This window comes from Lolium rigidum, chromosome 6, assembly GCF_022539505.1.
Source record: "Lolium rigidum isolate FL_2022 chromosome 6, APGP_CSIRO_Lrig_0.1, whole genome shotgun sequence".
NCBI classification, from domain to species: domain Eukaryota; kingdom Viridiplantae; phylum Streptophyta; class Magnoliopsida; order Poales; family Poaceae; genus Lolium; species Lolium rigidum.
In genome coordinates, this window is record NC_061513.1 from 273,203,177 (window position 1) to 273,227,622 (window position 24,446).

At 47.8% G+C, this 24,446-nt stretch overlaps 2 protein-coding genes and 1 long non-coding RNA gene across 4 annotated transcripts; 1 reads left to right on the forward strand and 2 right to left on the reverse strand.

The window, feature by feature from the left end:
• The first annotated feature begins 7,155 nt into the window (after nucleotides 1-7,155).
• LOC124661793 lies at nucleotides 7,156-9,253 on the forward strand. Its single transcript, XM_047199678.1, has 3 exons — nucleotides 7,156-7,701; nucleotides 8,896-9,018; nucleotides 9,119-9,253. The coding sequence occupies exons 1-3, from the start codon at nucleotides 7,156-7,158 to the stop codon at nucleotides 9,140-9,142; spliced, it is 693 nt and encodes a 230-aa protein (XP_047055634.1). The 3' UTR covers nucleotides 9,143-9,253.
• Nucleotides 9,254-13,394: 4,141 nt separating this feature from the next.
• Nucleotides 13,395-14,399, reverse strand: LOC124664156. The gene is made up of 4 exons (XM_047201738.1): nucleotides 13,929-14,399; nucleotides 13,825-13,861; nucleotides 13,593-13,762; nucleotides 13,395-13,505 (listed from the first exon to the last, which is right to left on the reverse strand). The coding sequence occupies exons 1-4, from the start codon at nucleotides 14,397-14,399 to the stop codon at nucleotides 13,479-13,481; spliced, it is 705 nt and encodes a 234-aa protein (XP_047057694.1). The 3' UTR covers nucleotides 13,395-13,478.
• A 2,795-nt stretch (nucleotides 14,400-17,194) lies between these two features.
• On the reverse strand, nucleotides 17,195-20,585 carry LOC124665062. 2 transcript variants are annotated; one of them, XR_006990471.1, is made up of 4 exons: nucleotides 20,499-20,585; nucleotides 19,612-19,798; nucleotides 18,991-19,106; nucleotides 17,195-17,692 (listed from the first exon to the last, which is right to left on the reverse strand). It is a non-coding gene; the product is annotated as an uncharacterized LOC124665062 (long non-coding RNA). The 2 variants fall into 2 exon arrangements; XR_006990472.1 differs by lacking the exon at nucleotides 17,195-17,692 and having other exon boundaries at nucleotides 18,304-19,106.
• Between the last annotated feature and the right edge of the window lie 3,861 nt (nucleotides 20,586-24,446).

The window sequence follows — 24,446 nt, forward strand, 5'->3', positions numbered from 1 at the left end:
AACAGAGAGAGAGGTAGAGTGTACTCCCCAGGTGAACTTATGAGTAGAGCTATGCCTCCCCGGCAACGGCGCCGTAAAACGAGTCTTGATAACCCACAAGTATAGGGGATCGCGGCGAGTCTTCGAGGGAAGTAAAACCCAAATTTATTGATTCGACACAAGGGGAGGTAAAGAATACTTATAAGCCTTAACAACTGAGTCGTCAATTCAGCTGCACATGGAAAAGCACTAGTAACAGGGGTGATGTGAAAGTAGCAGTGATATGAGAGCAGTAGTAACAGTAACACAGCAGCAGTAATAGTAACACAAGAGCAATGGCACCAGAAGATAGTTGATACTACTTCCAATGACATGTAGAACGAGTATATGATGATGAGAGATGGTCCGGGGTTCCCAGCTATCTACACTAGTGGCAACTCTCAATAGCAAGTGTTGGGTGAACAAATTACAGTCGGGCAATTGATAGGATTGAAATAGCATTAAGACAGAATATCAAGATCATGAATCATGTAGGCATGTTTTCCATATATAGTCATACGTGCTCGCAATGAGAAACTTGTACAACATCTTTTGTCCTACCAGCCGGTGGCAGCCGGGCCTCTAGGGAATCTACTGGAAATTAAGGTACTCCTTTTAATAGAGCACCGGAGCAAAGCATTAACACTCCGTGAAAACATGTGATCCTCATATCTAAGCCTTCCCCTCCAGTTGTCCCAATTTCTGTCACTTTGGGGCCTTTGGTTCCGGACATATACATGTGCATACAACTTGTAGATACAATCTAAGCAATAAGTATAGAGCTTAAATCTAAGATCATGCCACTCGGGCCCTAGTGACAAGCATTAAGCATAACAAGATTGCAGCAACAATAACTTCATAAACTTTGTAGATAGACAATCATAACGTAACAATCCATCGGATCCCGACAAACACAACACCGATTACATCAGATGAATCTCAATCATGTAAGGCAGCTCATGAGATCATTGTATTGAAGTACATGGGAGAGATGATACCAACTAGCTACAGCTAGAACCCGTAGTCCATGGGGGAACTACTCACGGAGCATGATGGAGGCGATGGCGTCGATGGAGATGGCTTCCGGGGCACTTCCCCGTCCCGGCAGGTGCCGGAACGAGAGACTTCGTCCCCGAATTGGAGTTTTGCGATGGCGGCGGCGCCCCGGAGTCTTTCCGGAGTTTCGTCAATTGGTACTCGCGTTTTCAGGTCGAAAGGGCTTAAATTGGCGAAGAGGCGGCGCAGGAGGGGCGACAGGGTGGCCCCACACCAGGCCGGCGCGGCCAGGGTGTGGCCCGCGCGGCCCACACGTGTGGTGGCCCCCTGGCTCTCCTCCGAATCTCCTTCGGTGTTCTGGATGCTTCCGGGAAAAATAGGATGTTTGGCGTTGATTTCGTCCAATTCCGAGAATATTGCCCGAACAGCCTTTCTGGAACCAAAAACAACAGAAAACAGGAACTGGCACTGTGGCATCTTGTTAATAGGTTAGTTCCGGAAAATGCATAAAAACATTATAAAGTGCAAGCAAAACATGTAAGTATTGTCATAAAACAAGATGGAACATCAGAAATTATAGGTACGTTGGAGACGTATCAGTTAGCTTTTCCTCCACTCCGAAGATGGCAAGCTCCACAACAACTTCACAAGCTCCATGAAGGAGAAGCCCGAGCCCCTTCACAATCTTCCAAGAAGAGGTCACCGGGACACCAACCAAGCCAACTAGGAGGTCACCGTCCAAGAGTAACAAGCTCACGGTCTCCCACTCAAACTAATCGTGGTGGAGAGCTCAACACTATGCAATGATGCAAAGCAAGAACACTAGAGGTGTTCAAATCCTTCACATTCAAATCCCACCAAAGCAATAAATGCTAGGATGAGATTAGAGAGGAAGAACAAAGAGGAAATCAACAAATGACTCCAAGATCTAGATCTAAAGAGTTTCCCTCACTTAGAGGAGAGATGGATTGGTGGGGATTGTAGATCTGGATCTCCTCTCTTGGATCCCTCAAGAATGAGCAAGAATCATGGGGGGGATCAAGAGATAGGGCAAGTTCTTCAAAGTCAACAATGGAGGAGAGAGAGTGGAAGAACTTATCCAGCCCAAGGTGGAAGAAGGCCTATTTATAGTCTAGGGAGAAATATAACCGTTGGGTGAGTTTCAGCTCAGCACAGTCGAGGAGGCCGGTCAACCGTGCCTGGGGCCGGGCCGTCCGGTCCAGGTGCCGGTCAGACCGGGCCGGGGACCGGGCCTTCCGGTCCAAACTGGAGATGGAACCGGGCCTTGACCGGGGCATGATGTGTCGTGCAGTAATAGCCTCCGGATGTCACTAGCGCAGGAGCCGGTTGGCGCCGAGCCGTTCGGTCCACAACCCGGTCGAACCGGGCGCATGACCGGACCATGCTGGTCCAGACCAGGCCTGTGACCGGGCCATGACCGGGACCCTTCTGTGTCTTACAGAACATGGCCCCGGCTGGCACCAGTCCAGGGGCCGGTTGGAATCGGGCCATCCGGTGGGACAGCCGGCACGCCGGGCGAGATATCGGGCCAGCAGGAAAACATGTTATACAAAAACTGTGATAAATTTTGTGTCCGGACCCCGATTGACATGAAACAAATTTTGTTGGAAATATGGAGACACAACACAGGATATTTTTAGATGTTTTTAGAGAGGGAGTCTCCCACCGTCAAGAAACGGTGAAGACGTCCAAACTCGAAAACGCAATAGAAGATGCATGCGGATTCCGTTTTTGATGAACTTGGGCTTGTTGTAAAGCTAGCAACAAGCTCAAGAACCTCTCACAGAGAAACACTAAGAAGCAATAGGGATATGCAAAGGATTGAGCTCCCTAAGACGATGTGATTAAGTTACCCAACCGAAAGCCCCTCTTGATAGTGCGGCTATCTATCCTATAATCCGGTCTCCCATCAACCACCTTGAGACCGGTAAAAGGAAAACCTATCAAGGCCATACCTTTGCCTTGCGCATCTCACTTGATCTTGATGATAACTCTTCAAGCTCCACTCAAGCCGGAATGCCTCACTTGATCATTGTTGCTTCGTGAAGACTCACAAATGTTCCATCATACACTATGATGGTAAAGCTTCATTGATGCACATCTTCACATGTCCATTATCACCAAATGTACGGCAAGCTTCAAGCATATGATCCTCTCGAGATGCTCAACTTGAACTTGCCCAACTCAACCTTGATGACGATCACCACTTGCCGTCATCCTCTCATGGGCTATATGAGATATCACTTTTGATGCATGCCCATGGAAAGATACCTAACCCACATAGACAACACAAGAGCACACATATATGATGGGTTAGTTCATGAAGCATAATTGACAAGGCTTACCATACCACGTGACTTCACGTGGCACATTCTTCATGCTTCATGTGTTGACCAAACTTGAATCTTTCTTCACTCTTTGTATTGGTCAACCTTGTACCTTCTCATGCTCTATCATACTATCTTGAGGTGTATAAAGAATTCTTCACTTGGAATCAAGCTCTCAAGATCTTGATCATCCATTGCTTATCACATAAGCTAGAGCATGGTTAATATTGATTTCCACATAAGAACTCTATCTTCATTTCTTCTTCTTGATCATATCACATATATATCTTCAAATCGATGATTTTGATGCCAATACACAAGGTATATATTTATCTTCATGGCATCCACACTTGAATCCAACACATGGAATACAAGTAGTACCTATAGAATATTCCTTCATATAAACTCAATGAAAACATTAGTCCATAGGGGTTGTCATTAATTAACAAAACCACACATAGGGGCAATATACCCTACAACAATTGGTAGAAATAATATACATTCCCTTGTAAAGACATGATCATCATGTTGAAGCTTCAAAACTAAGTCTATTTCTTGAACATAGAGACCTCCACCCGACCAAAGAAAAAAATGGTAGGATTTACTATACAATGGTGTTTGACATAGATCTGATTTGACAATGCATACTTGTCTCACTTATGTGAACATGCATTTAGGAAGTTAATATTGGCATGTATGGAACTAGAAGATTCCCCGCGTGTTAATGTGGGAATGTATAGAAATAAATACCATGTAAACATATATTTAAAACACAACTAAACTTGTGGAAAATAGATTCATTATGGTTGATGAAATACTCCTCAGACAGAAGGCTTACATGGAATAAAAATGTTCAGATTTATAAAATGTTGAGATTTGAATAAAACTTAAAAAAGTTCAAACTTGAAAAGGTTCAAAATTGAACAAAATTTAAATAGAAAATGTTCAAAATTTAAAAAAAATTCAAAAACCGACTGGCAAAAACAAAAAAACAAACGAAAAACCAAAGAAACCAAACAGAAGAAAACTACAGAAAAAACCCAAAAACGACGAACACATTACATTCGCTAATGGGCCTGGCCCAACGTATGCTCGCTTCATGCCGCCCCGATGATCGGGGCAGCAGTGAGTGGCGAATAGGGTTCATAATTTGCTTCGAGAATTTTAGTTGGTAGGTGTGTGATGTGATGCATTACTCCTATACATCATATCTATATGATGTGATCATTTACTTCCACGAGCGAAATTGGTTGGACAATATTTTCAACGCGACATCTCACATATGTGATTTACAACTAATATTTAGGCAATTGATGCGAGGTCATCTTAACTAATCTTGTATATTCTCATGTTAGAAATATTTATATCCCAAGGGTGAGAGATTTAGCAGGCGCATACATTACCTAGAAGACGAATCTTCCGCGCTAGTCAAGCTATCCGCTTTATGCTACCTCACTACTATTCCACGTCTGGTGGTGGTGGTGACAAACTGACAATGCGTTAACATCTTATTACCTGTTATTCGCACTGCCCTTGTTCCTCACCCTTGTCGTGTCACACCTCACACCTACAAAAATTCGTAGGTGTATGATTTTATTTCACAAATAAAATAGGGTTGGAATTTGGTTAAAATGGGTTCATTTGATTCATAGGATTTGTATGTGTAGGATTTGGATCCTATAGAAAAATTTCCTACACAAGTTGATAAATTGATTCATATGAACATATCCTATAAGAATCTTGTAGTGTAAATATTATAAAAAAGGTATTTACACTACAAGATTCCTACAGGTTTAGTTCCTATAGGATATATTACTGAAAGTTTCCCACAGAATTCAAGTAGGCATGGCATTCCAATCCTATATTTTTCCTGTTTCTATGAATTTTCTATCCTATAAATCAAAGAACCCCTGAAAATGAACAAGGACGAAAAAGGGAGGATGCCTTGATGATTGCTTGACGGGTTCCAAAATTAATTGACTGCATTGAAAGTTTTTTTGATCGTTTTAGAAACATAGTTCCCCTGAAAAATGGGTTCATTAGTAAAGCGTAAGTTATCTTTAAGTTGTTCGACCAACTAGTATATGGCCCTGAAAAAACATATTTCCAGAGGTAGAATCATTTGATTTTTTCGTATTTTACAATAGTAACCAACAATAAAGAAACTGAAAAGACAAATGTTATTCTAGCATGATGTTTACTAGAAAAATATGACAGCCAAGACCCCATCTATCATAAGCTCAGAAAGACAGCCTATGCACGAAAATGTTGGATCTAGCTATGTTCAGTGAGGAAATATTTTTCTTTCTTAAAAATAGCAAGAGAGAAAGAACTGAAACTTGACATTGGTCAAAACAATGATCATATGATGCACCCTGTGTATTCAATTAGATCACCCTCCTGGACATTGAACCAAGCGCCACTGGTTCTTCTTACGTGTAGCATAGATTATTTGTGACAGAGCAATCAAACTTGTTACTACAACAACCATTTTCCAAGATTACTATCTGAAACCACATCTTCAAATTTTCATCTAGCACTTTTAAGTTAGAAACAGAATTATCTCCTAGTGACATTGTGGTCCTAGTTTCTAAGAAAAGATACAAGGCTTATTTGCTTTTCTTTATACATATATGTCAATATTGTTTATAGAAACAACAATTGGAATGGTAACGACAGAGTCACCTACAAAATGAAAACATACTCATGTAAGTGCGTAGAATTGATGTACAAAAGACTAGAGTTGTAGTGTTTCAAAATTGACAAATAAGTTACCAAATGCCAGGTGGGTGCATCTATTTCGATGGAATTAAGAAATATTACAAACTAAAGAGTCATGGATGACTTATAGTATATAAACCAGGATTTTGACCACTGATTGGTTCAGCAGCCGACGAGTGAATAGCCCATTACTCATAGTCACCCAACAAAGGTTATATCAAAATACTTTCTCGGTTCCAAATCATCCCATATTATGAGTTTAGACATAACCCGAATAAGCATATAGGTTACGATACTAAATGCATACATGAACTCTAATAAATTAATTCTGCACCAAGGGACTATGTTTAGCATTTGAGATGTACTTTTAGCTCGTTTGCACGTACGGGAGGGGGGGGGGTGGGGGCTGGGGGGCTTAGCCACCCCCATGGTTTGGATTTTATAAAAAACATTACTCACTAGAACTCTAATTTCTTGCTGATTTATCTAACTTTGTCCCCCTCATCCACCATTTTACCCCTGGCATGAGTATTATGTATGTATGTATATATACTCTTGTCATAGAGACGAATTTGAAGGTGGACGACCCGATTTTGTTGAAGCGCCCTAAGGAAAATTGAACAAGGCCTCTGGCCGTTTCTTGCCGTAGTCGTCGGAGCCGAAGGAGGGCAATCAATTTTCTCAGCCGATAATTTTCCAAGATAGTACCTGTATTTTTGTAAGAATTTTTTAGGTGCTCATCTATCATTTGAACGTTTTCAAATTTCAAAGGGTGAGTTGTCTTGTAGTGAATGGCGGAGGCAGCAAGCAACCGAAGTTGCGCATGACCATGGTCAAAGTGAACAGGAGGCAAAGGATGAATCCGTTGCCTATCCTGCAGCGTGTTGCAGACCCTATCACCTGCAAAGCTATCAGCTTTTACGTAGCGCTCGCTGCCATTGGGAACAGGACACGTGGCCTTTCCAGCTCCATTTTCCTCCTCATCTCTTCCTTCCCCTCGCACGAACCTCTTCCGCTCTTGTCTTCTCCGACTCATCTCCGAGAGAGAGAGAGAGAGAGAGGAACGGCGGCCATGGCTGGACAGGTGAGTTGGACCGTCATGATGCCGGCCATGCAAGCCAAGAAGACCCTCCGCCCCCAGCGCGACCGTCTCCTGCAGCTCCGGCGCCAGATGGAGCAGTTCAGCCCCGGCGACGACGACCACGCGTCCAAGAACATGGAGCTCGCCGCCCACCTCTTCAACGTCTGCTACAGCGGCCTCGGGATCGGCTCCCGCATGCTCGCCAGCTGCATGGAGCTGGCGGCCAAGGACGGCGCCCGCCTCGCCATCAACCGCGCCTTCGCCGCCATGCCCGACGAGCAGCTCCACGACGCGCTCGTCGCGCAGCGCCTCCCCGCGCGCCCGACCACCCAGACCGAGGCCTTCTCCCGCGTCGAGGCGGCCTTCAACGCCGTCAAGGTCACCGAGGAGCACCACATCCCGCGCTGCATCGAGCACCTCGTCGGCCAGCGGCCTGTCCACATGGTCCACGGCAAGAACGGGCTCGAGAACCCGCCCCCGGTCGCCGACACCCCCGTGGACCTGGACAAGGCGCGCGACTTCCTCGACCGCGCCTGCACCCTCTCTCAGGATGTAAGTGGCGCATCCGCTGGACAATTTCGTCACGCCGCTTCAGCCACATATTAGTTTCAGGGATTTTATGGTCGCCACCTGTTTAGTTTCGCGGCTTCACGCGTGTAAGTGGCGCCACCAAAACCGCCACAAGGTGAAACTGCTCTGCTTCGTGGTGTCTCTGTTAAAGAAATAGAATGAGCGGGGCGTAGAGCATAGGGGACGGCAGCACGCTGAGTATTGTTTGGCTGCAAGCCTGCAAAGCTGCCGCACCTGGTCCAAATCTTGGCCGGAGACACCAACGTCGGCATATTGCAGGACAAGACGCAACCGCCGTGCTCCGCCACGCGACGCCGTACGAGCAAATCATCCAACGGCGTACGCGCTGACGATGGCGACGACGTGCGCGCCGCCGTCGTGACAACGGCGACGGTGTACGTGCCGACCTTGGTGCTCCTCCAGCCTTCGTTGCCAACTCTGCCTGGCCAGTGGCCACACCTGGAGAGCTACTCCGGCAGGGTGGGGGCGGCCGCGGCGAGCTCCGCCACGGGATGGTGCGGGCGGGGGCAAGCTCCGGCAGGGTGGGGGCGGCCGCGGTGAGCTCCGCCATGGGCTGGTGCGGGTGGGGGCAAGCTCCGGCAGGGTGGGGCGGCCGCGGCGAGCTCCGCCACGGGCTGGTGCGGGCGAGGGCAAGCTCCGGCAGGGTGGGGGTGGCCGCGGCGAACTCCGCCACGGGGTGGTGCGGGCGGGGGCAAGCTCCGGCAGGGTGGGGCGGCCGCTGCGAGCTCCGCCACGGGCTGGTGCGGGCGGGGCCAAGCTCCCTGCCGGCAGGGTGGGGGCGGCCGCGGCGAGCTCTGCCACGGGCTGGTGCGGGCGGGGCCAAGCTCCGGTAGGGCGGCCAGAGCGAGCTCCGCCAGGGAAGGGCACAGCGAGATCGGAAAGGTGGTAGACGCGGCAAGGTCGTGCAGGGCTGGCGCGCCAGCTCTGGCACGGGGCGGCCATGGCGAGCGATGTACGATTGTACGCCCGCGCGGTGCAGCCAGAGTGCGCATGAAGCCGCTGCCCGCTGGCGCCGCTGGCGTTGGTGGGTCCGCCACATGGGCCGCATAAATTAGGCAGACGGCCGCATTCGCCATTTGATCAATTTTTCGCGGGCGGCGTATGCGGTTCCATTAAATGCCGCTGCCACTTACATCCTGAACCCTCTCCGACCTCGCCGTCAAGCACATCGGCCTCGCCGTCCTCGTCCTCTCCAGCTTCATGGACCCCAAGCAGGTCGCCAGCCTCTCCGAGGTCACCGACCAGCGCGCATCCATCTTACAGGTACCTGCACTACTTACTCGTATTGCGTCTACTAGATCTGAGGTGTATCTCCCTTGATTTGCATCAAACAATCCATTCATTTTTCTTCCCTTCACCGCAGGGTGGAACTTATCCATCAGCCTGAGCGATGATTCACGACGTGCTTCACCAGGTCGAGGACCTCAAGCGATCGATGAAGGGGGTGGGATCCCTTGCACTGTTCATCAAAGCTGTTTAATTTAGCTATGAATTATATTTTGCAACCTTATAATTTCAGATCTGTCGTTCGGTTAGATTAATCTCTGCTGCTATCTAGCTAGCTATTCCTGGACGGCCGTGCCGTGGTTTCCGGTTTATGTAACGAACCTGCATCTATCTCTGACTCTCTGTGGGTGATCGACTGTTTTAATCTTGCTCTGTGATGTCATTTGCTCCTGTCCGTTGATTTCTATCGATAGCACGATTCTTAGTTTGGTAAAATCATTTTCTGCATTGGTCTCGTTGTGATCGACGATGACAATCATGGATGATGATAACCAGAAAACCTGTTTTTCTGCATTTGCTAATATCCGTGGAATTCTGTCAAACCAGAAAATTCGTGGAGTGAGAATTGTTCTCCAATCCTTTTTAATTGACTCAAATCTAGTATAACGTTGTATTAACTCCGACTCAATTAAACGAGACCAGAGGGAGTACTAACGGAGCATTATCAAGATTAGCTAGCTACTTATGTTTACTACAGATAATCAAGATTGCCAAGCAAAGAAGTGGGATGGGATCCCTTGAAATGATGATCAAGTTCATGTGTCCTTACAATTCAGAATAATCTGGTGTTTCCATCTTAGTTTCGTTTTTAGAGTGTAACATGGTATTATGCATCTTAGCTATTGGCCATCGTGTTGCAAATTTACAATCATGTTAATACAAATACTAGGATATTGTCGAAGATGATGATATGTCCTGTGAAGTTAACTGTTGTGATCCCGTGGTAGCAACAATAATAGTGAGTGTATCCTCAGTTTGGCACCATCATTACTAGGAAAGCGCACCATCATTACTAGGAAAGCAACGATTCGTGAGTTCGGTACCAGGGGACACTTAGTTTGTGGTGCGCATATAACAGTGACACACCACAAACCAGTGTGCCATTGGTAGCAACTCCGTGTCTTTTCAGTTTTTAAAAAATAAAAGAAAATCCTAGAAATTTTTAATTTTGAAATCTTTTGAGATGTAGTTATGTTACGTCATCTAGTTGTTAGGTAAAATAAGAAACATGAATTTGCATACAATGTCGGATGAAAATGTTTTTTATATGAAAAGGTATCTACATAAAAAGTACATCCCAACTCAACCACATACAATTGTTTACCAATTTTTAGAATCCTCAAATTGAAAAATAAAAATGGAAATTTCTACAGTTTTAGATTCAGTGCACCACTAGTAGTTTTGAAACGGCCACCTACCTCCACCATATGTCCCTTCATCCATACTCATCCACACATCCCACATCCTTTATCATATCTTCTTTCTCCCCTTCTCTTCTTCTCTCCTTTGCTCCACTTGGCCACGCCTCTCCTCCCTCGCTTCTCCATCCTCTCTGGCCGCTTCTCCTCTCCGGCTCCTCCCTCCTCTCTGGCCATTACTGCTCCTTCCTCTTCGGGAGCCTCTCCTCCCACATCCCTCCTCTCTAACCTCCTCGTTGGCGCCCCTCCCTCTCCTCTCCAGCTGATGGCACATCGCTCCTCTCCGGTAGAAGGCCCCCCCTCCTCTCCGGACGTCGGCTAGGGCTAGGAGTATGAAGAGGACAAATAAGTAGGAAAACAAAAAAAAAAAAAAACATAAATTTGTAGATTAATTTTCGAAAATATACCTGTGGCGTAACTAGGAGGTGCGCTACTGGTAATTTCTACTAGTGGCACACTGGCTTGTGCGCCACTGGTAGTGGCACACGGCTGGTGCACCACACACACCAAAAACTAGTGCGCCACTGGTAGCAGTTTTCCTAGTAGTACATTTCAAAAGAAAAAAAGACCTCACTTTTGGCAATTATGTTTTGCAGGGGTAACAATATATATGTTGGGATGACAGGATGGAAATAAACTGAATGCCACTCATAGCTCGTCAAGGGATTTCGGCATGAAGCCACTCTTTCAACCCTTTTGATTGATCTTGCCATTGATGTCGTGGACCATATTTTGGACAATGCCCGACACGAGGGGCATTTTAGTGTTGCTCATGAAAGAGGGCGTGATTTGCACTTCGCTTTATGCTTATCTTGCAGCAATTTATATGGGTTCAAATAAAGCATGAAATCCAACATTTCTGAAACATCCTCACGTGATTTGGCAATGTCATCAGTTTGATCAAAAACTTTGAGCGGCGCCTTTTAGGCCTATAAGGCCTGGTTTGGATGCAGAGGATCTCGAGCGGATCTATCTTCCCGCCCATCCGAATCCTCAGGACAAAAATAAACTAATCGTGACTCATGGGAGGAGTTCCATGTCTCTCTCGATCAGTCTCTGCTCACATACCTGTGACAACTGTGTTTCTCCTACCCGCCTACATCTCCCTAGGAACCTTCTCATCTCGACCCCTTCTCCGTCTCTCCCTCTCTCGCTCTGGTACATCCGACCTATTTTGTCAAGAATATGCCACCCATGGTTACTATTCCCTGGAAGAATCTGTCCTAGATCTAAGATGTGAGGGTACTTCCCTTGATGACATCTTGAGCACCTTCCGAGCCATCTGTTGTAGTTTCCCGGTTGATACATTGGCCTACCGCTTTCCATTTTCTTGATCAGATGAGTCCACTTTCTGCCTTTAGAGGACAAGGTTGTTGCAAGAAAAGACACAAAGAGCAAAAGCATCACCATGCTTGGACGAGCGATGCACATTTGGCAAATAGGTACGAACCTCGCAAACCATCCACCACATCACTGCCCTTGTATTACTCGTGTGGTTGATGGATATATGGGCAAGGAAAAACAAGGTTATATGATGAAAGTGCAAATTTAAATGGAAGCAAATTACTAGCCAAGTAACCATGGAAAATTTGGCATCCTCGACATGTCAAATTTCTCGCGTGCCTTGTGGCTCAAACGGCTATGGGCTGCTTGGAAGGACCCACAAAGAGCTTGGACCGCATTGGACAATCCGTGCAATAATGATGGTATGGGTTTATATACGGTCGCTATGATTATGGTTGGGGATGGTAGCATCAGTTAGTTTTGTAATTCCCCTTGGGTTGATGGTTGCAATCCCAGGGACATTGCACGGTGCATTGTTTTCCCTCTTCAAGTGCAACAAGAAAAGTATCAAGCAAGCCTTCAGAATATCTAATAGATCGATCAGCTAAATATCGACAATGAAATCAACTTATAAACTATGATTTAGTATGTTCAACTTGTCAAGGGAATTTTGGATAACCTTTCGAGTTCACTCGCAATGGAGCCTACGATGACTATAAGAAGTGAACAGTGCACACGTGTTGTCATCGTTATGGTCATATATCATAGATTTTCACCCGGAAGAAAGTCTGCGTTTCACAAACAATGCCTACAAGAAAATTGTCGGACATAACCAATTAAGGCTAGACCTTTGTTGTCGCCTCCACTTGCTGACAATGTTGCTCCAATTCACAAATAACCAAGCCAAAACCTCATCGCCGTGAAGACTCGAACTACCATTACATGTCCTCAAGTCTTAGCTTCCATACCATTCTCCGAGACTAACTTCAACATGAAACTGAAGACATGTTCCATGATGGCAACAAAGAGTTTCGCATGGCTCCCTCTAAAATCAAACGGTAAGAAAAAATATAGTTACGCGCGACCGAATACCATTTGGTATGGCCATCTCCGGCATGTCGTTCGTTGGAGTTTGCCAGGTGAGCCTTCCAAAACACTACACGATGCCGGGAGACTGGACGACCACCGGCAAGGCCAACAGTGGCGGCATCACCACCGTGCCAATCCATTGTCGCAGCCCGTCGCCCATAACCGCGGCCATGAATTTTAAGTACCATCACGTTTCGTTGTTTGGTTTTTCTTTCACCAAGTTCCAGATTTCAACGTTGGTCAAGAATCATGCAGGCTTCAGTTCGACCGAATGAGTGGGAGAGTACTGAAGAACACGAGATACATTATGATCGATAGCTCTCCAAGAATGGAAACAGGTGAGTAGATGACATTAGCAAACATAGCATCTCCGGTATCACAATTTGAACATTCGGTGTTGCAGTCCAATCGTCACATATAGATGCAGGTAGTACGTTACATTACAAGGAATCAAACTAAGATAGCCACGGCCATCCAGAAATTGAACTAGGCTAGCAGATTAGTCTAACCGAACTGAACTGAAATTACAAGGTTGCAACTTGCAAATACAGGTAAATTAAACTACTACTCGGATTGGAACAACATTGCAAAGGGATTCCACTCCTCTATCGCTTGACAGCCTCCATCGATCAGGTGAACAGAGTGTCAATCATCTGATGGATAGGGTCCGTCCTGCAGTGAAGTGGAGAACATGATTTGGATCATGCAAGTGTAGGGAGAATCACAAGGATGGACAGATCTGGTAAGTCTACTACGTACCTCAGATATGTATGCGCGCTTGTCGGTGAATTCGGAGAGGCTGGCGACCTTCTCGGGGTCGAGGAAGCTGGAGAGGACGGCGACGGCGAGGTCGATGTGCTTGACGGCGAGGCTCGCGAGGGAGCACCCGCGGTGGAGGTAGGTGAGCGCCTGGTCCAGGTCGATGCTGCCTTTTGCGCGAGGGGCCTTGCCAGCAGCGGCGACGGAGCGCCGGGCCGGGGCTGCCGGGAGCGGGCTGGGGAGGCCGTTCTTGGCGAATTGCTGGAAGGCTGCGGCGACCGGGTCGTCTGAGTACCCGACCATCATGCCGCTGAACTCCGTGGCCTCGCCGGTGACGTTGGGCGGCCGCTCGCCGATGAGGAGCTCGATGCAGCGCGGGATGTGGTGCTCCTGGGCCAGCTTGACGGCGTTGAAGGTAAGATTGACGAGGGCCAAGGCCTCCGTCTGGGTGGTCGGGCGCGCGGGGAGGCCCAGCGCGATCAGCACGTCGTAGAGCTGCTCGTTGCGGATGAAGATGAGGGCGGGATTGAAGCCGCGGCGGGCGCCGCCCTTGGCTGCCAGCTCGAGGCAGGAGATGAGCATACGAGCGCCAGCCTCGATGCCGATGAAGTAGACCTTGAAGAGGTTGGAGGCGAGCTCCTTGATCCACTCCGCGTCGTCGTCGTCGCCGCCGGCGCTCCGCTGCTGCTGCAGCCGGCGCCGGAGCTGCACGAGGCGGTCGCGCTGGGGCCGGAGGTTCTTCGCGGCGAGCATGGCCTGCATGAGCACGCCCCCGAGATCCTTCTTGCTCACCTGTCCTCCATCCATGGCCGCCGCTTCTTCTCGCCGAGCGGAGTCAGGGGAGAAGGAAAAGAAGACAGGAGCCGATGAAGCAAAATGAAACCTGGTGGCGTGTTCCGGTTCCCAATGGCAGCGAGCCGCGAGCGCCATGGAAAGGCTGCAAGCTTTGCAGGCGATGGGCTCAGCATGCTGGGCCCATGAAGACCGCCACCATTGCTTCCTCTTGACCGTCGCTTGCCGCCATCTACACTGTAGCTACGATACATTTCTCTCTGCGAGATTATTTGAAAGTGGTATAATTCTTATTTAAGATTTGTACGTGTACACAATGTATCTACATACATCTAAATCAGTACAAAAAAATGTATAGATACGATTAAATTAGGACAAAAAGGCATGAAGCGGTGGGATCCCTTGCACTGTTACCCCAACCAAGTCGAATGAATCTGGTGCGGGGAGATTTGGGCGTGAACGTCGTGCGCTGCGGTCTGCTCCAGGCTGGCCCACCCGCAGCAGCGACCGATTGGGTCACGCTAGCTGGCGACGAGATGGCAGCCGATGGAGCCGCCATTTGCTTCGTTGGTTCTCTCGCGCCTCCTGGCTGGCTGGCTGGCCCACGAAAAAGCGACCGAGGATATGAGTCTCGGCTGGAGACGGATTGATGGTGACACGCAGCTAGCCGATCGGTCCTTTTCTCCCGCGCGCACCACCAAAATTGACTCCGATGCTTTTGCGGCCAGGATACGATCGAGGTGTTCAATACCTGGCAAGTACTTTATATTTACAGGATTTCCCCATTCCAACCGTATACAGGAGGAGGCACTACGGATCGATGCTTCAGCTCACGCTCGCTCGCCTGCCTCTGATTCAACAGATTATGTATGGGATCTTCTCATTTCTCCCCCAGACAGCTCTCAGCCTGCTACAGTTCTTGGCCTCCACCTCTTTCTCCGCCGGGCAGATCCGGAGCCACTCCGCCGGAATAGCCGGCCGGAGGTGGTGAAGGTGACGCGCCGGAGTAGTATAGGTTAGTGTAGGTCTTTCCTTTCTCTAGATTTGCTGTTTACCCTTGTGGATCTTGGCTTGATGCCCGTGTTGAGGTGGTGGCGGTGGAGTCTGGGCTTCTCCATGCTGCTGGCGGCGGTGCTGCAGCTGCTCGTGGTGCTCCGGTGCTCGGAGCCAGAGGCGAGCGGCGGCAGGACGACGTCATCCTCTCCAATAAAAGCCTTCTTCGAGTCTCCAGATCTGGGCGAGCTCGTCTTCGATCCCCCTCTCTCTAGCCACCGCGGCGGTGGAGATTGGGAGAGGATCTTCGACGACCCTGCTTTTGGCAGATCTGCGGGCTCCTTCTCTGGAGCTGATCTTCGACGAGCGAAATACACGGTGACCAAGCTTGTCACTGTGATCCATGGCCAATATGGTGGCCCGATTTCAACAACCTCCATGGCGGAGGCCCTCTCGGTCGGCTGCTGGAGCTCGACGGCACGAGGGAGACAAGTGGTTCGTCCCCGTCTCTCTGGTGATTGCCAGGGGCTTGACCTTTGCGTCGGCAAGGAGCGTTCGAGCATCTTGCGCTCGGAATTCGGCGGTGACGCCTGGAGTTCGCCGGCGGCGCGTGGCGGAGATTACCCTGGACCCGATTGCTTTTCCTCCTTTTTGGTCAGGGTGGTTTTTGTAAAGTGGAAGGCCCTTTCTTCAAAGTTTAGGTTTATCTGGGCAAGAGATGTAAAAGGGCTTTTCTGTAAAATGTACCTGCCACTTGGTTCAATATAAGAGCTCCACCGGGGTCTTCTGACCCCTTTTGTGTTCAAAAAAAAAAACAGATTATGTATGGCCCACCTCATCTACGTACACTACGTACGGATGACTTTTTTGACATTTTAGAAAAAAAATCGGCACTTCTCTTCTTAGTGCAACCAGATCAGACCAAAGCTCTGAATAACAATAAGATAGCATTTCATCCAATGTAAGGCAAAGCATCCGATGCGCAAACCCGCGCGCGCGGCATCAGACATACATTGTGCGCCAAACAACTCCCTGACGCGAAATTATCACCACACGACACAAAATTTGTACAAACTTGACTAGGATCCGAGATGCTCGACCAAGGCTCGGCATGCATGCATACATAGAGATGGGCCTTCCCTTTGGTCGGGTCTTCTTCCAGCTTCCAACACGTGATGATGATGATGATGCACAGGGCTGTCGCAGCAGCGCTGCAACAGGTGTACCACCTGCTACCTGCACACCATCCATGTCCACTTACTGGTTATATATATATCCTTGCAAAACAAGAACAAACCACATGATGGTGGTCAGCTTTACATCAGCAGATTCATTAAAGAAACAATAGTATCTCGTTCACCTAATTAACAAATGCAACTTTACTCAGCAATGGTGTTGAAAATTTTGCCACACCTTGTTATTCTTTTGCACATCCATGCCACAATTCAGATAACAAAACAGTAAAAAGTGTGGCACATGCCGCGCCTCTGGATGCATCCAAACTCGACTCACATGTTTTGTCCGACCAAACATGATAACTCGATCACAGGCCTTAACTAAAGAGAAACTCCACAACTGAGCACTGAATGTCAGGCCAAAGTAAGATGCACAGCATCGAAGTTCATGCAATCAGTCCTGGGACAGGTATAAAATAAGACAGTTACCGTCAGAATCAAACCATAGCAGCACCGGTCCCTAGTTAAGGCCTAGTACAAAGAAAATGACAATTTGATATGCAAGCATCATCCTCGCCTCCTACAGCCACTGCTGCTTGCTCGCGCTGCTGCTGCCCCTTGCAGCCACAGCCGCCATCGCTCTGTCAAAGCTATTATCATGTCCCATGGTTTGAAATGTTTTGGGTGAAAAATTAGAGCTGGGACAAGCAGAAATTCTGGCCCAAACCGCTAGGACGAAATAGCAACTAAGGAATATATACCAACTAAAGAAAACAGCTAGGGAGTACTGAAATTTTTGTCATGACCTTCCCTCTGTTTTGGAAATTCAAACCTGCACAACAAATAGTATACTTCAACTCAGACAACACTAGTGCATACAGCACAACCCATGTGGCATACAAACATCATCGAGAATTTCCGCAGCCCCCAAAGAAACAGAACATCAACGAATGTCGATGCACACCAGAACGCACCCTCTACGGCTGAAACAACATCAAAGAGGAACCAAAATAATCACCTGAGAGGCCACCACTGGCACACAGTAGCGACGTGTTGAACTCACTACCATCTCACGTCAGCGAGGGCGGAGGTGAAGCAGCGCTGCTCCCTTCGCCCAGCTCCAACCGCTCCAGACAACGCCTAGTCAAAAAATTATAGCACAAAGTTAATATTGTGCAAACAATTACAGATCAATACTAGTGATGATTAAAAGAACAATAATATGCACGAAAGTGACACATAGCAACCAAGGACACAACATTTATAATTGAACTCCAGTTAAAAGACAACATGTGCATAGTTATGAACTAAATAGCACAGATGGTATATGACTGTAGCAAACTAGCAAAGGAAATTTATAGGAAATGCAAAACAGAAAGCAAGCCTCGCTGAATCATGGAAACCATGTGATTCAACTAAAAGCACCACGAATTCCTAAAAGTAGAAGCACCGCATATTCGTGAACTAGAGAATGAATAAAACCAACCAAGAAAGAAGACCTATTATGTCACGAAATAACCATATCGCTACAATCACCAAAAAATCCACCATTCAACGGAACCTGTAGCCCAATACATGGAAGGCAGTGTAATCCAGTGACAGCGCCGTTCCGTTCTTACCACGCCACAAGAGAAACAGCGCCGCTGGCCCAGGTCGCACTCAATAGTCAACCGGCTTCCGTAGGGCTGCCGCAGCGCTGCGACAGGTGTACCACCTGCTACCCGCCCACCGTGCATGTCCACTTTCGCAAAACAAGAAAAAACCACATGATGGTGGTCAGCTCTACATCAGCAGATTTATTCAAGAAACAATAGTATTTCGTTCACCTAAGTAACCGATGCAACTTTAATCAGCAATTGTGTTGAAAAATTTGCCATGACCTTGTTATTCTTTTGCACATCCAGACCATAATTCAGATAACAGAACAGCAAAAAGTGTGGCACATGACACGGCTATTTATGCATCCAAACTCGACTCACTAGTCCGACCAAACATGATAACTCAATCAGAGGCCTTAACTAAACACAAACTCCACACAACTGAACAGTGAATGTCATTGCTCTGTCAAAGCTGCTGTCATGTCCGATGGTTTCAAATATTTTGGATGAAAAATTAGAGCTGAGACAAGCAGAAATTCTGGCCCAAACAGCTAGGACGAAATAGCAACTAAGGAATATATACCAACTAAAGACAACAACCAGGGAATACTGCAATTTTTGTCATGACCTACCCTCTTTTTTGGAAATTCAAACCTGCACAACAAATAGTATACTTCAACTCAGACAATACTAGTGCATACAGCACAACCCATGTGGCAGACAAACATCATCGAGAATTTCAGCAGCCCCCAAAGAAACAGAACATCAAAGAATGTAGATGCACACCTGAACGCACCCTCGATGGCTGAAACAACATCAAAGGGGAACCAAAATAATCACCTGAGAGGCCACCACTGCCACGGTAGCGGCGTGTTGAACTCACTGCCATCTCACGTCAGCGAGGGTGGAGGTGAAGCAGCACTGCTCCCTTCGCCCAGGGGTGTCGACAGGGTCGCCTAGTCAAAAAATTATAGCACAAAGTTAATATTGTGCAAACAAGTACAGATCAATACTAGTGATGATTAAAAGAACTATAATATGCATGAAAGTGACACATAGCAACCAAGGACACAACATTTATAATTGAACTCCAGTCAATAGACAACATGTGCATAGTTCTGAACTAAATAGACAGATGATATATGACTGTAGCAAAGGAAATTTGTACAAAATGCAAACCAGAAAACAGGCCCCGCTGAATCATGGAAACCATGTGATTCAACTACACGACCAACAGCACATTCCAGTATCATAAAAGCACCACGAATTCCTAAAGCCTAAAGGTAGAAGCACCGCATATTCGTAAACTAGAGAATGAATAAAACCAACCAAGAAAGAAGACCTATTATGTCACTAAATAACCATATCGCTAACAATCGCCAAAAAATCCACCATTCAACGGAACCTGTATCCCAATACATGCAAGGCAGTAATCCAGTGAGAGCATCGTTCCGTTCTTACCACGCCATAAGAGAAACAGCGCCGCTGGCCCCTGGCGATGCCCGACTCGCCCTGCTTGCCCGAGGTAGGTCACACTCAATAGTCAACCGGCTTCAGTCCCCGAACCAGCAGCGCTGCTCCCTTGGCCTAGCTCCACAGACACCCCATCCTTGCTCCGTCAGCAGCGCAGTCTGGGTAGCGAAGCTCCCTGCGCATGAAAATTTGCGTCAATGGAGAAATATGCATGGAAAAGAAAAGCAATCAGAGTGTACTTAAATACGCCCTATAATTGCAACATATGGCAGCAAAACTTGAGCATCGGTGCCAGAACAAAACCCAGCACTCAAGCTTCAGGTGCAAACATGTATGTATGCACATGAGTGCAAGGCAGGAGGTGCAGAAATAGCCACCAAAAAATCTGAACATTTGAACAAAAATTCTCTACTGATCTGGTAGTTTTTCAACATGGTGTCGACAGGGTCACTTAGAGGCGAGCCAAAGGTCGCAAGGAAGAAGCAAAGACTGATAGAGGGCTGTACAAAAACAAAACATGCTGGTTCGAATAATCAGTATGAACTAACATACTCATCTGAACTCCATGCACCGCACAAGTTACTGAATGTATTTGCAGCCTAAAGAAATAATTAAGAAGACTGGGGATTCAGACAACTTTTTGAGCACGAGTGCCATCTGATTTTCCTTCTTTTTGCAGTATTCTAGTATGGTCATATTACACCAAAAGAATTAGTGTTCAATAATTGGCTAAACCTGAGCCTGACTAACGCATCCACGTCTAAACTAGTTTATTACAGTGTACAGGTCCTAGCTATAAACCAATCCGTTCAAGGGAAGCAGCCAACGCATACAATCAATCTAATAGATGCAGTAGACGGGACAGCAAGCACGACCTTCTTCGTGAGAAGTGCTACCACACTAAGCTCGCTCCTTCCTCCTCCTGCTGCTCTGCAAAGAAACAATTTTTCAGTCAAGAAAACTGAATCGGGGGAAAAAAGGATTAAGATTATTAGGGTTTGGATACCATACCTGCACGGCGGCGCCCCGGAGCAGGGCGCGACGAGGCCACGGTCTGGTCGACGGCGGCGACGGAGCGCAGAACGGCGGCGCTGCGCCGCCACGTCCGGACGGCGTGCACCACCTCGCCGGCGTGAAAGCACCCGTCAGCCACGCGCGAGACGCGGGCAGCAGATTCGACGGAGCGCTGCGCGCCATCCAAGCAGCGCACGAGCGCGCCGTCGAACGAGCCGCCGCGACGCGCAGCGGTTCATGGGGGCGCCGCCTCTGTCCTTCGCGAGTCCATGGCGGCGGCGGAGGCCGATCTTGTGCGTGGGGATCGGTAGCGGTTGGAGGTTGGCCGGATGGAGAAGGGGACGGCGGAGGGGAGGTGGCCGGCGACGGGGAAGAGCGGCGGCGATGGTGTGGCGTCTGGAGCTGTGAATGGAATGGGGAAATGTTGGGTAGGGTTTGGGCAGCCTATTGTGCGTGAGGCCTATTGGACTCAAATCGGTCCAGAAACCAAATTCGTTTGGCCAAATCCTGCGCGGGAATGTATTTGGCAAGCGCTCTTACCGACTATTGATTGCATGCATGGCACCTTCTCTACAAGTACATACATACATGTGTACATCTCTCCCTTCCCTCTCTCTGATAAAAAAAGTGTACAGATCTCTTACCGATCTCGGCGAACTAGAGCAAAGAAGTTTTGATCTAAGCTTCAAGCGATTTATCGCCCAATGAAATCACCTTGTTGAGGTCCTTCTTGTCGTGTGAGGGCTTGAGCCGGGGTGCGGCCATGGCGCTAGGTTCCCGGCTTTTAGTGAAAAAAGTATTGGAGATCCCCGGCTTAACATCACGAAGCATAAACCGAAAGATTAAAAGACTCCCAATGTCATAATCCTATTTTCGTGGGTCCAAATATGTCTTCCTCCTAGATTTTACTTGAAAGTGGTGATTTCATGTAACTTTATTATTTGTCTATTTTATGATATAGGTCATAGCAACATGAAAAAACAATAAAAAAGAGAACAACTTCTTACAAGCATTGGTCGATGGCCTCGAACCGGTAGTTTTGCATTGTAATCTTCCTCTCCGATAGTCACATTCATGAAGTAATGCCACCCTCACACTCACCCTCCCGACCTCAATAAATTTCTCCTTCAACCCGCACCCCACCCTCACGCTCACCCTAAAGACCTCACCCACACCACACCCGCACTCCCTTTACCTGCTCTGTCGTGCCTACCCTCACATCCCCGCTGCGCTCCCCTCCCCTCGCCACCGCCCACCGCGCTACCCTGGCTCCTCGTGCCACATTCCCTCGCATCACCGCGCTGCCTCCACCTTCCATAGAACTCACCGAGCTCCCCTCGCCTCGCCACCGCCCACCGCGCTCCCCTGGCTTGTCGTGCCACCTCCCCTCGCATCACCGCGCTCCCCTGGCTTGTCGTGCCACCTTCCCTCGCATCACCGCGCTTCCTCCACCTTCCATCGAATTCACCGAGCTCCCCTCGCCTCGCCACCGCCCACCGTGCTCCCCTTGCTTGTCGTGCCACCTTCCCTCGCATCACCGCGCTTCCTCCACCTTGCATAGAATTCACCGAGCTACCCTAACCTCGCCACCGACCATCGCGCTCCCCTGGCTTATCGTGCCACCTTCCCTCGCATCACCGCACTCCCTCCACCTTCCATCGGATCACCGAGCTCCCCTCTTTTAAAAAGGATGCCTTCTGGTCCAAGTCGGCAATGGATCAACAGATTCAGCGTTAGAGAGGCCTAATCTAGTTGTTGCGAGGTCGGAACGCCGCCACTTCGAGTTGGCCTGTCGTTGCAGATTCAGCAATAAATCTTAAGCTCCTTCTTCCGGTGTCAAACCATTCACACCGTGTAACCATCCCAAACCACGCCGTGGTATTATCTCAGGTGTAAACACTTTAAACCAGACCAGCACAGTCGGGGTGAGCTGCGGTGTTGGGTGTTTGCGCAGGTCTCCTCAGTTTGAGGTGCTACTGCTGTTGCGACGGGCGGCAGTGCCATGCCTTTGTCCTCACGGAAGGAAGGAAGCCAAGGTTGCGGGCCCGGATGGTTTGTTAGCTTGTTGTGGTCGTAGTGGTGTGAGGTGCCACGGCCTCAGCACCATGTGGATGGGGTCGGCGACAAAGCCCCGCCACTAGGCTTGCTTTTCCCTTGCCCAGTTCCTAGTGCTTGGCGGTCAAGATTGCACTCCAGGTGAAAGCCTCGTACTTAGGTGCCAACGGTGGCGACACCCTAGGGTGTCGTTCTCCTCTCCGATTGCATCGTTTGGGAAATGCAATTATCTACCGATGCGAGTGTCTTAAGTATCTCAGTGTGAAAAACCTAAGGTCCTCTGGAGCGGGTGGCGGCGACGCACACGTCGTTACATTCTTTGAGGCGCCGCCTTAGACTTTCTTAACTCTCGTTGTGCGTTGGGTTTGCGGCGGTCATGTGGGGTTGCTCTATGGTCTGGGTGTTGGATGTCAGGGTGGCGGCCCCGAACGGTGGGCCACGCCACTAGGCGGCAGCCTCGGGATGCATGGTGACCATGGCTTGACAATGGTATAGATTTAGCATGTTTATTTTTTCCTTTTCGTGTTGGAGATTAATTTAAATTTAACATGCTTCAGCATGTACTCTTGTTTTGGATCAAACTCCTTATATGCTAATCCTATGAAGTTAGAGTTGTGTTTGCTCATGTTGGTTCTGTAAGGGTTTTTATTTATTTATTTAGCATTCTTTATATTTACTGAGATTCGACGTATAAGTTTTTTCAGCAAGCTAATTAGCTTTATAATAAAAGTGGCTTGCATTTTGAAACGGGTGTAGTGTTTGTAAGCAATGAAATTCGAATCGCCGCGACAAATGTACCATCATACACGTGTCTTAGATATCAGGAGACGACATGTAGTTAATTAAATAAGCTGCTGCATCAATACTAATACATGGGCCCAAAACGTTGAAATTATTTAAAATGGTAATGGAATATTTTGTAATGAAAAAGCAAAATCATCTAAGTTCTACTATGTTCTAGCCAAAGTAAAGAAGAAAAAAAATTGTACGCTTCAAAAAAAGAAATATTGTCACTCAGCACGGGCACTTTGCTGGTTATAATCGAGAGTTCGGAGCGGCGCAGGGTCTTTTTTTTTTTTGTCAAAGCAGAATTTCCGGGGTGATTGGGTATATTAATTGATCATCTTGGTCTTTGGTATACCATCTCATTCAAGTATGAAGGGAATACGATTCGTTTCGATTAATCAGCAAATAAATAGGCTTACTTGAAAGTCTCGCGCGTGGAATAATAGGAGTACTCCATGATTTGAGGCAGCTATAGTAATTGGTGGGAGACAAAGCAATAGTATTCGCCAGTAATGGCGTGCGCGCGAGAATCACCAATTCAGCAAATAGTAATGGGGCGCTCACTTGAAAATCGCGTGGAATTTTCCTCCTTGATTTTAGGTACTCCTAGCTATAGCAATTACTGGGAGAGGAAGCAATAGCCAATAGTAATGGCGTGCGAGAATTAATCAGCGTTGCATGGACCAAGTCCCGAACGGAAGTAGCGCGTGCATTGCTGCTAGGCTGGAGGACTAATTAATCGTCATCCCATTAATCCCATTAATAATATAGTAATCTCTAGTAATCGGGACGCTTTGTTTCAGCCAATCACATGACACAATTTGCCTCACCCGGATCGGTGATCCCAACCGTCCAAAAAGATCCAACGCCTATATATTACTCATGCCAAGGCCTAGATATATTATATGTATGCCAAACGAAAATCAAGCCGTCAGTCAAACGCATTGGCAAGAGAAAACGAAAATCAA

Coding starts and splice junctions, on each gene's coding strand:
- LOC124661793 (XM_047199678.1), top strand. CDS start 7,156: ATGGCTGGACAGGTGAGTTGGACCGTCATGATGCCGGCCATGCAAGCC. Junction 7,702..8,895: donor ACTTCCTCGACCGCGCCTGC/ACCCTCTCTCAG, acceptor CTTACATCCTGA/ACCCTCTCCGACCTCGCCGT. Junction 9,019..9,118: donor AGCGCGCATCCATCTTACAG/GTACCTGCACTA, acceptor CCTTCACCGCAG/GGTGGAACTTATCCATCAGC.
- LOC124664156 (XM_047201738.1), bottom strand. CDS start 14,399: ATGGATGGAGGACAGGTGAGCAAGAAGGATCTCGGGGGCGTGCTCATG. Junction 13,763..13,824: donor AAGAACGGCCTCCCCAGCCC/GCTCCCGGCAGC, acceptor CTCGCGCAAAAG/GCAGCATCGACCTGGACCAG. Junction 13,506..13,592: donor AGCGCGCATACATATCTGAG/GTACGTAGTAGA, acceptor ACTTCACTGCAG/GACGGACCCTATCCATCAGA.